This window comes from Ranitomeya variabilis, chromosome 2 (assembly GCF_051348905.1).
Source record: "Ranitomeya variabilis isolate aRanVar5 chromosome 2, aRanVar5.hap1, whole genome shotgun sequence".
NCBI classification, from domain to species: domain Eukaryota; kingdom Metazoa; phylum Chordata; class Amphibia; order Anura; family Dendrobatidae; genus Ranitomeya; species Ranitomeya variabilis.
The window spans coordinates 209026955-209038978 of NC_135233.1; the positions used below are offsets into that span (position 1 = coordinate 209026955).

Consider the following 12024-nt stretch of genomic DNA (forward strand, 5'->3'; position numbering starts at 1 on the left):
TGTCCTGCAGATAAAACACTGATTGTACTGAAACAGCAAAATACATCTTAGTAAGGGATACAGGTTCTCTTCCACTACATCATGGTGCATTCTGATTACATAGTAAAAACCTGCTGACAAATTTGTATTATTAAAGCCTCAACTCTTTTCTTTTTTTTAATTAACGCATGACATTTCACCTGATAATCAAATGTAAAATGGTCTTCATGGTCCTCCTTAGGGGTTCTCAAGTCTTCCAAACTCTTGGCTTGACTTATTAGTGGTGGTTGCGATTCCACATTGAAATTACTAAAGATATCTTCGAGCAGATTGACATTTGGGATCTCCTTATGTGATGGTTCCTGGTCAAGCACCGAATCGCTTTCCTTTTCTGGGCTGATGATCTCGTCGCCGTCAGGATCTGACTCCTTTAACGTTCGATACTGTTGAGGCCTAAGACAAGTTGAAAGCAAAAATAAAGATGTCATTGAAAAAAATAAAAATATACAAAAGGGAAGATAACATTTTGCTGGCTAGACGAGGCAAAGTCCCTGCCAAATGAGCTGTTTCCAACAATGTGTAATTCGAAATTACACAGCTCCGTTCACTGTGCACTTCTTGGGTGCTGCAAATCGGCTCCTATTGAAGTGAATGGGAGCTGAGCCGCAGTACCCAAGAATGGCCACTACACAGTGAACGGAGCTGTGCTGTTCCGGGTCTGATCACTTTACTATTTACATTGCTGAAAATAACTGATTAATGGAGGTTTTGGACCCCCACCAATCTCATACTGAGGCTGATTTAGTGCAGAGGGAAAGTTGTGTTATTGATGGAAAAGAAAGACAGAGACCATTCGAAGGGAGCAGAGAAGATAAAGTTTTCGGAGAAGGCAGAGACAGGATCCTCCTCCTGCAGGAACTCATCATCGGAAGAATCTTCAGAGAGGAAGACAGTATAGTGGCGTGTGGGCTTCACAACGCTGAGAAGACAGGAGGAGAAAACAGTTAGCAAAGTCCCATGTTCTCGAGAGCCTCACATATACAAACATTCTGAAAGGTAAATGCTCTTAGATATGTATCCAGATAAACCACGGAAAATCCACATTTCTTACAAATGGAAAGTTTTCAAGCTAAATGAAAAAATAAATAAGTCCTAATGACAGACATCTCTGTGCATCTGACATCTCAGTGCAGCGGGCATGATGACGTCACTACATGGCACCAGCTACGCTGAGATGTGTGGCACTTCAGAATACTAGCTGCAGAGACCAGAGCTGCAAGGGAACCAGGAGAGGCGAGTATTTTTTTTATTTTTAAATCAGTGAGTAAATTGTGGTGGCCATAACATTGTATGGAGGAATACGAGGAGTGCATTACACTGTATGGAGGACCATGGGTTGCATTATACTGTATGGAGGACTATGTGTAGTGCATTATACTGTATGGAGGACCATGGGGAATGCATTATATTATATGGGGGACAATGGAGTGTATTATACTGAATGGAGGACTATGGGGTGCATTAAATTGTATGGAGGTTTATGGGGAGTGCATTATACTGTATGGAGGACTATCAGGGTGCATTATACTATATGGAGGACTATCAGGGTGCATTATACTGTATGGAGGACTATGGGGAATGCATTATACTGTATGGAGGACTATGGGGAGTGTATTATACTGTATGGAGGACTATGGGGAGTGCATTATACTGTATAGAGGACTATAGGGAGTGCATTATACTATATGGAGGACTATGGGGTGCATTATGCTGTATGGAGAATTATGGGGGGTGCATTATACTATATGGAGGATTATTGGGTGCAGTATACCATATGAAGGACTATGGGCCCCATTATATCATATGGAGAGCTATGTGAGAGCCTTTATACTTTATAGAGGGCTATATGGGTGACATTTGGCTGTACGCAAGCAATTACACAGTGGAAAGGTTTACGTGGGGTCCATCATACTGTGTAGAGGGCTATGTGGGGACAATTATACAGTGTGGTGAGGTGTGGGGCCAATATGCTAAATGGAGGGCTGTGTGGAAGTTACAGTTTTGGGATTATACTGTGCTGGGGTCACCATAATTTGCCAGAGGAGATAAGGTTGGGTACGGTAGGTTCATCATACTGTGTGTGTGGAGGAATTCACTGTGGTGGTATCATTCAGTGTTTGTGGGCACTTCTGTTGGCGTCATACTTTATGGGTACAATGAAAGGGGAATTCAGGGCTTCAGTAGGTACTTTGTGAGGACTGAAAAGTTGCGACATATGCTCTTCTTATTGTTTACTCTGGCTTGATTGTATGCATCTGGTCCACTCTTAATTCTCTGACCATGATGAGCAGAGACCACTCCTCTCTGCTTCACACCTGACTGCACTTAGTTGTACTTATATTGCATAGCTCAAGTCTGCATAGACTTCAGTCTGCAGTGTGATTCCTATAAGTGTGAAGATTACAGTAGAATTAAAACCTGAATTGAACCTGAAGGAAACTGAAGGTAACTGGCCAGTCACTGTAAACAATGTTTCTGTTTATTTTCACTCTCACCCCTATCTATAATCCTTCACTTTATGTTACCTCCCCTAATCCCTACACCAAGTAAGGAACTGTTTATCTCTGCTTCAATCCTCCCCATCCATCTCACCTCATCCTGAGAACTGTTCCTTCACATACAATCCTCTGTCTCCAAGCACAGACAGCCACCTCATGCCCTCTCCTGCTCCCACCTGCTAACACTTTCTCTGCTCCTTCTCACTGCTGGTGATATCTCTCCAAATCCTGGTCCTCCTCACCACATTCCCACAGTCATTTCTACCTCCCGTCCATGCTCTATCACAAACTTCCGTAACCTCTCTAACCTTATACCCATTCACCCAGCCCACGCTTCCCCAGTCCCACTAACAGGAGCTCTGTGGAACGCTCGCTCTGTCTGCAACAAGCTTTCCTACATCCATGATCTTTTTGTTACTACCAAACTTTCCTTCTTCGCCATCACCGAAACCTGGCTCACCCCTTCTGACACAGCCTCCCCTGCTGCACTCTCTTACGGTGGCTTCCACCTTTCTCACACACCCCGCCCCAGCAGCAAACATGGCGGAGGAGTTGGTTTTCTCCTGTCAGATAACTGCTCCTTCACCCCAATCCCACTGCCACCCTCCCTTCCTTTGAGGTGCACTCTGTGCGCATCTACTCCCCCTCTAATCGGCTGTCATTTACCGCCCCCCGGGGCCACCCACCACCTTCTTTGACCACTTCACCACCTGGCTACTTCATTTCCTTTCCGCGGACATCCCCACTATCATCATGGGCGACTTCAACATCCCCATTGACACTTCCCTCTCAGCTGCCACTAAACTTCTATCTCTCACTTCCTCCTTCGGCCTCACTCAATGGTCTTCTACAGCCACCCACAAAGATGGTCACACACTGGACCTCATCTTCCCCTGCCTCTGCTCCCTATCTAACCTTTCTAACTCACCTCTTCCTCTCTCTGACCACAACTTTCTCACATTCTCTTCCCTCTCCACTCCATGTCTACAATCCCCACCCCACAAACTTTCACACCCTCGCAGAAATCTTAAACATCTTTACCTACATTCATTCTCTGAATCCCTCCTCCCTCTCACAGATATAAGTTCCTTACACAACGCGGATGACGCTGCCGCTCTATATAACACCACAATAGCTGTAGCTTTGGAATCTGCTGCCCCACTTACACATACCAAAGCTCGCAAAGTCAACAGACAGCCCTGGCACACCAGCCTGACCAAAGAACTGAGGCGAGCTTCCAGGGCTGCTGAGCGCAGATGGAAAAGATCCCACTCCAACAAACACTTCATTGCATTCAAACAGTCCCTCACTACTTTCAAGACCACACTAGCCACAGCTAAACAAACCTACTTCTCATCTCTCATATCCTCCCTGTCTCACAACCCTAAACAGTTATTCAACACCTTCAATTCTCTCCTCCGTCCCCCAGCACCTCCTCCCTCCCCACTTATCTCAGCTGAAGACTTTGCCTCATTTTTCAAGCAGAAGATTGATAACATCAGAGACAGTTTTGGTCAACAACCCCCAGAGCCCTTCCTTCCGACTTCCCAGCTCTCCACCTCCAAAACCAACTTCTCCACCATTACAGAAGATCACCTCTCCAATCTACTCTCAAGATCGCATCTCACCACCTGTGCACTTGACCCGCTCCCATCCCACTTCATCCCAAACCTCACCACAGTCTTCATCCCAACCCTAACCCATCTCTTCAACCTATCACTAACAACTGGTGTTTTCCCCTCAAGCTTTAAACATGCCTCCATCACACCTATCCTCAAAAAGCCTTCTCTGGACCCATCCTCTGTATCTAGCTATCGCCCTATATCACTTCTCCCCTATGCCTCCAAACTACTGGAACAACACGTCTACCTTGAACTGTCCTCCCATCTCTCTTCTTGCTCCCTCTTTGACCGCTTACAATCTGGCTTCCGGTCACACCATTCCACTGAAACTGCCCTAACTAAGGTCACCAATGACCTCTTAACCGCCAAAAGCAAGCGACATTACTCTGTCCTCCTCCTCCTCGACCTGTCGGCTGCCTTTGGCACAGTGGACCATTCCCTATTATTACAGACCCTCTCATCCCTTGGCATCACAGACTTGGCCCTATCCTGGATCTCATCATACCTAACAGACCGGACATTCAGCGTCTCCCACTCACACACCACCTCCTCACCTCGCCCCCATCTGTCGGAGTCTCACAAGGTTCAGTCCTAGGGCCCCTGCTCTTCTCCATTTACACCTTTGGCCTGGGACAGCTCATAGAATCTCATGGCTTTCAGTATCATCTCTATGCTGATGACACACAGATCTACATCTCTGGACCAGATATCACCTCCCTACTAACCAGAATCCCTCAATGTCTATCCGCTATTTCATCCTTCTTCTCTGCTAGATTTCTGAAACTTAACATGGACAAAACAGAATTCATCATCTTTCCCCCATCCCACGCGACCCCCCCAACAAACCTATCCATTACAGTAAATGGCTGCCCACTCTCCCCAGTCCCACAAGCTAGCTGCCTCGGGGTAATCCTTGATGCTGATTTCTCCTTCAAACCACATATCCAAGCCCTTTCCACTTCCTGCCGACTTCAACTCAAAAATATTTCACGAATCCGTACATTCCTCAACCAAGAATCTGCAAAAACCCTAGTCCATGCCCTCATAATCTCTCGCCTTGACTACTGCAACCTCCTGCTCTGTGGCCTCCCCTCTAACACTCTCGCACCCCTCCAATCTATTCTAAACTCTGCTGCCCGACTAATCCACCTGTCCCCCCGCTATTCCCCAACCTCACCCCTCTGTCAATCCCTTCACTGGCTCCCCATTGCCCAGAGACTCCAGTACAAAACCCTAACCGTGACGTACAAAGCCATCCACAACCTGTCTCCTCCATACATCTGTGACCTCGTCTCCCGGTACTTACCTACACGCAACCTCCGATCCTCACAAGATCTCCTTCTCTACTCCCCTCTTATCTCCTCTTCCCACAATCGTATACAAGATTTCTCTCGCGTATCACCCTTACTCTGGAACTCTCTACCACAACACATCAGACTCTCACCTACCATCGAAACCTTCAAAAAGAGCCTGAAGACCCACCTCTTCCGACAAGCCTACAACCTGCAGTAACCACCGATCGACCAAACCGCTGCATGACCAGCTCTATCCTCGCCTACTGTATTCTCACCCAACCCTTGTAGATTGGGAGCCCTCGCGGGCAGGGTCCTCTCTCCTCCTGTACCAGTTATGACTTGTATTGTTTAAGATTATTGTACTTGTTTTTATTATGTATACCCCTCCTCACATGTAAAGCTCCATGGAATAAATGGCGCTATAACAATAAACAATAATAATAATAATAATTCTTATGATCCTGCCAAACATTATTATTTTGTTTTCTTTTTTGGGGGGTGGAGGGGAAACCTTTTGATACAGTGTTAAAGAGGTAGTTCCAATATTAAAAAGCACCATTTAAAAAAATAAAATAAAAATAAAGAAGCATATTATTTTTATATTATATACATACACACATATACTGTATACATATATATGCCTTTTTATTTTATGTTTAGTTTTATTATTTTTAAGGAACAGTGCAATTTTAATGAACATTTGTTGAGGCTCAGAATCCGGACTGTGAAACTCTCGTCCTCATCAGTGATCAGGACCATTGCCGGTAATGCTCTGCACATTCGGCTCCCCTTGTGTTAACACCTGCGCGTGACACTGGTGACAGCTTGCTTCTTTTTAAATACCATGTCAGACACATATCCTGCAATAGCCGCGGGTAGCGCGGAGCCGGTGTGCATTATTACAAGTGCATGGGTTTATTTTTAATGAGGAGGATAAGCATGGTGAGAAATCCCGGACAGGCCTGCCTTGCATCACTGTGGTCAGGACCAGGAATTGCTGACAAATGGAGAGATTTCAAATTTAATTGACATGTAAATGAGGCAGGGAATATAATGAGAGGATGGAGGGATTGTGAGAATGACGGATCTGTAGATGAACAAATATTGACTACGGGACTGTAATAAACACCCCCAGCAAGAAAATACGACTGATCGTGTGTCAGAGGCGACCTCGTAGTAATCATCATACATCTCACTGATGATACACTCCGGAGGCGAGAACGGAGAAGCAAGGAGGATCTCATTCTTTACCAACGATCGTCTGAATGGGGGAGACGGCCAACGGTCGTCTGTCTGAAGGGGGCACCCGACAGTCGTCTGTATGGGGGAGCGCCAAACGGTCGTCTGTATGAGGGGGGCACCCAACGGTCGTCCATATGAGGGGGGCACTGACCAGTGTTTATTTCCCAGTGACATGTTTGTAAATATATATATGATAACGTGACGTTCCATTTATGGGGAGCATTGTAACACGGTAGACACCGCCTCTGTGGCCTCCATGCCCTGTGTTCCACACCTTGATAAAGGGGCTAGACATTGACTTAAAGGGAATCTGTCACCAGGTTTTTGTCACCTAATCTGAGAGCATCATAATATAGAGATGGAGGCCCTGATTCCAGCGATGTGTCAGTTAATGGGCTGCTTGCTGACATTTTGGTAAAATTTGAGTTTTATCAGCAAGAGATTATCACTAGAGGACTACTTTCCTGCTGCCAAGTAGACCAACCACGCCCTCCACCACTGATTGGCTGCTTACTGTCTATGCAAAGTGTTACACAGAAAGCTGCCAATTGGTGATGAGGTCGGGGTTACATGGAGCTTAGCATTCAGATGACTGGTAGATCTGCAGCAGAGAAAACACGTATCTTATCAAAACTACAGCAAGAGGCCCAGTAAGTGACACATCGCTGGAATCAGGATCTCTGTCAGTACAACATAGGGAAGCAAACATTTGGTTAGAGGTTCAATTTAAAGATGACCTTTCACTTTCCATAAATATGCAATATATTTTCCTGGTGCAAATGCCGTTGTTCTCCTAAATTCGTTGATATTTATCTTCTGTTCCTGCACCCCTCCGTTCCGGAGATATGGACCCTTCTTGTATATAAATCTACATTGTTTAGCCAAATGGGCGTGGTCCTCATATATTCTCTGTGGACATTGCCCTGCTGGCTTACAAGCCTATAATTACATGCAGGGGACGAGGAGGCCATATCTCAGGAACGGAAAGATGCAGGAACAGAAGAAAAACATTGCCAGATTCAGGAGAACATCGGCATTTACACCAGGTCAAAATATTATATATTTGTGGCAAGTGGCATCATCTTACATTTTCCAAGGAATCGGATCCTGCATTTTACCATCTAACGCCACAAGAGGGCAATAGAGTTCCACGTTCCTTTTGTCTCCCAAAATAAGAAAAGATAAAAAAAATTTCCAGCCACCTTGAAAAGAAATCACCTTATACAAAGAAATTAGCATTTTTCATTCTTTTGTGCAAACTGCTACCTTCAGTTTGTATTGTGATCACAAAATTAGATGAGTATGGGGATATGACAACTTGAAAACATGACTAAAAATATACATTGCACATTAGCCAAAAGGTCCAGTTACACCTTGCTCCACTGAGCACTAATAAAAGTAGGGAAGTAGAAAAGATTTAAAGTTAAAAAAAAAATTATATGTATATATATATATATATATATATATAAAGTATTTTTATTAAAGACAAACAATTAGCATGAGAAAGTTGCCAATACCCGGCTTCTGCAGAAAAAAACACCCAACATGGGCTCATAAACAGGGGCACTGATACTATGCAAGTCGCACCTGTCACCAAAGAAGCCCACTTACATATGATGGGCTTACAGGGTGCATCAATCCAATTCCTAATCACACTCATTAGTTCCGGATTTAAAGGGTTAATCCCATCTTCATATAATGGGTACTGTTTTATAGTTCTTGTAAGCACAAGCAATTTTGCAATTTATTGCTTGTTACAATTTCCAACCGTTCTTGAGATATTAACACTTTTGTTTACAGCTCTTTGTGTTGGAGACCGACTATCGCTGCTAGACGGGAGGCAGCAGTGGTCGGTATCCTTAACAACAAGCTGTAAGCAAAAGAAAAAAGTTAATATTTCAAGAACGGTCGCAAATTTTCATAAGCAGTAAATTGCAAAAGTGCTCGTCTTTCAAAGCTCTATCTGATAATATACATCTATGAAGATGGGAATAAGCCTCTGAAGGGTTTATCAAGCACATTTCACTTCTGTATCGGAAGACACTCTGACATGGCAACGGTCAGGAATCAGGCAAGCACCCTATTCTAATAAATAGGAGAGGCAGAAAACATCTGCCGGGCGAGCACAAGACCTATCAAGCGGCAGTCAAGCCATTACAGCAGCGCCTTTTACCATTCTCTACGAAAGACAATGTGCTTGTGTACAATGGGAGGATCAGTGCAGAATTTACAATTAGGAACCTATGAATATATTAAATTAGAAAGAATAGATTCTTCAAAGGGGAGATCCAGTGCCGCTCAATGACGTTATGACCCCACACACATGCCAAAATGATCGACTGGTATCCAAGAAATGGGATATGTGCGCTATACTCGCCAATCGTGCACGTGTCTTGGCAGATGTGTACGGTCATAATGTCTTCAGGGACCACTAACCTCCAAGGTGGAAGAGAGTGACGCTGGATAACCCCTTTAATACCGGCTTTAAGCTGCGGCTACACCTAGACATTTTGTAGACAGGGTGATTTTGCATGTGTGGCTGAGCCACGGGCGTGCCATGTGGTTTACCGCTCCTCGACGAGGGTTTAAACTTGCAGGTATCTGTGGCTCAGTAATCCAAGCCTTAAAGAGCCATTTCCAAGACATTTATAAGCCATTTTCATTATACTTTATGGAAGGGGGAAAAAAAAAGGTAGCCGCAGCATGAAGCAATTAAAAAAAAAATAAAAAAAAATAAAACTGTTCATTTGGCTGAAGCAAATTATTTTAGTGATTTTTTTTATATTTAATTATTCTAGTGATTTTTTTACATTAATATTTCAGATTAATAAATGAATGAAACACGTGGCCTGGTAATGCAGATGTCACTTACTGGTCCGGGCTTGAGATCGATGTCCTGCGGCTTTCCACAATAGCGTTACTCTTGGGCCGGCGAGCAACATTGGGCCTCGGGGGACGGACCTGTGATGGAAACATGATATTTCAGGCGTGTTTGAGATTAGCAGTTCTACCCCATATCCTTGTCCTGAATGACCAGGATGGGGGTCACCAAGAAATCACGCTTCTTCTCTAAGGTTTATTTTTTAGCCTCGAGAACAACTTAATAAAATGATAAATATCACTGACCTGTAACATCTAGATATTATTTTACCATTATTAAGAATCAAATTACACTTGACGAGATACCAGTGTGAATCGATTCACAGGAGCCGGTTCAGCGCCCGAATCGGCAATCTATGGCCGTTGTGCAAGAGCCCGGAAAACCGCCTCTTACTTCTTGGCATCCACGGCTCTTCTTTTGATTAGACGTCGTGGTGCAATGTCATCATTGTGGCAGGATGCACATGAGACGCCGCAACTCGCAGGACTCGGTCCATGTCAGTAATATGTGGCCGTCGGATGGGAGAGCTAAGAAATGCCTCCTAAGTCTCGGAATCCGTGGCTCCTCTTGATTAGCCAGCGTGGTGCAACATCATCTTTGTGACATGATGCACATATGACTTTTGTTTTGCAGAACCCAGTACATTGGCCATGTCAGTGATGTGAAAAAGGAGCAATTCGCTCACCTGTCCGGGTGCCCGGCAAAACACTCCAGTAATAGCAACAGTCCAAACAAGAGCTTGTACGCATCTTCTTAAAAATACCATAATTGCTTTCTTGTTCCAGCAGTATAAAAGGCACAAAAAATGGTTGAGAATTACAGCACAAAAATTAAAAAGGCAGAAAAGCAATATCCATTGCGCTCCCAGGGAACATGTTTCAGACCTGCATAGTCAGGCTTGATAAAAGATGGTGTAGGTCTGAAACATGTTCCCTGGGAGCGCAGTGGATATTGCTTTTCTGCCTTTTTAATTTTTGTGCTGTTGTTCTCAACCATTTTTGTGCATTTTATACTGCAGGAACAATAAAGTAATTATTTTAAGAAGATGTGAGTACCAGCTATCATTTGGACTTTTGCATTTCAGTAATGTCTGACTGCCTCTGATTTTATAGGATTGAACGGCCGGCCCACACACAACCTGGTGATGACAGGATGGCATAGGTGACACTTGCAAGCAAAATAGTTTTCTTTTATTTCTGGGAGAGAGCTAATTAGCACACTAGTATCCAAAGTAATGTTTGCTCGCAGTGGTTGTATATGTACAGGTTATCTACCCTACGCTATTGGTGACAAGATCACGTTCCCCTGCTCTCTATATGTACGAGATAAAATGTCATCTATATTTCAACTTGCATGTTGCAGAGCGCAGGTCCAAGCCAGAAAATAGGTGTAGTAGTTGGTGACAGTTTAGTAGTTGCAGGTCACAGGTGCAAGCATACTGCTGAACACAGATGAGAGGAGAGATGGAGATCACAGCGCTGTGGAGAGCGTCTACAATGGGAAACAGAAATCTGAACGGTGTCCAAAAAAGAAAAGGAGCCAAAGCAAAGACTGGCAAAGCATTAGTAAAACAGTTCGGAAGAGTCAGTCTGGTAGATGTGCTGAAGATCAAACCAGATGAAAACCAGCATTACTAATGACTGGGTGGTTATAATATTCCACTCAGGAAATGATGAAGGCGCAGCTATTACTTAATACAGATGCAAGACTCCATAATTCCCTCTGTTGCCAGTTTACAGTCTGTGAACAGTGAGGGGTCTTGCAGAATATTGGCCAGAAATCAATACTCTTTTGCATTATATCACTGGATGGCTGCATTGCCCAGGACTCCATCGCTCATCCTAAGCCCAGCATCCTCACCATACAGATCACCTTGATAAACACGTGGATACATCGGATCATATCGGTTTTCTTGGTACTGGATCTCAAATAAACCAAGTCACTTCAGCATTATCCAAGACTCCGATCTATTTCGGTGCTGAAGTTTTTTCTGGTTGATATGATTGGACTAGAGTCCTCTCGTCAGCAGCAAGGGAATCTGTCAGTAGGATAAACCCTCCTAACCTGTCTATATGAGCATGTATCTCATAGGAAGCTGAATAAAATGATACCTTGATATCTGTGATCCGATGTCTTATTCCAGAGAAATCCACATTTTTCTTATATGTAAATAAGCTGTTAAGATCTATGGGCCGGACATAGATCTCCCTGAGAATGTCTACTTTAAATGACAGGTGTTGTTACCAGTGTGACACATGAGGACCAGGAGAGCAGACTGTTAGTCATTACATGTCTCACACTGGTAACTAACCCCTTCAATGTGAGTTTCATCAGGGAATTGTTGAAACGCGCGTCGGGTGTTCGGTAGGTGAGCCTATACTTGTCTTCATCATTATACGCACTGTTTGCACATCGTATTATTTATTGTATGGGACTTTAACATTGTT

At 44.0% G+C, this 12024-nt stretch overlaps 1 protein-coding gene across 8 annotated transcripts in view; it reads right to left on the minus strand.

Moving 5' to 3' along the window:
- DENND1A (DENN domain containing 1A) overlaps nucleotides 1-12024 on the minus strand; it is an 851690-nt gene that overhangs the window by 12597 nt on the left and 827069 nt on the right. For 5 of the 8 annotated variants that reach the window (XM_077283536.1, XM_077283534.1, XM_077283535.1 and 2 more), the window contains 3 exons: nucleotides 9569-9657; nucleotides 830-958; nucleotides 180-432 (listed from right to left, as the gene is read on the minus strand). In XM_077283536.1, the coding sequence (XP_077139651.1) occupies nucleotides 180-432; nucleotides 830-958; nucleotides 9569-9657 (471 nt within the window). Of the gene's footprint in view, nucleotides 1-179; nucleotides 433-829; nucleotides 959-9564; nucleotides 9658-12024 lie in introns of those variants that run through there. The other 3 variants (XM_077283539.1, XM_077283537.1, XM_077283542.1) reach the window with 2 other exon arrangements.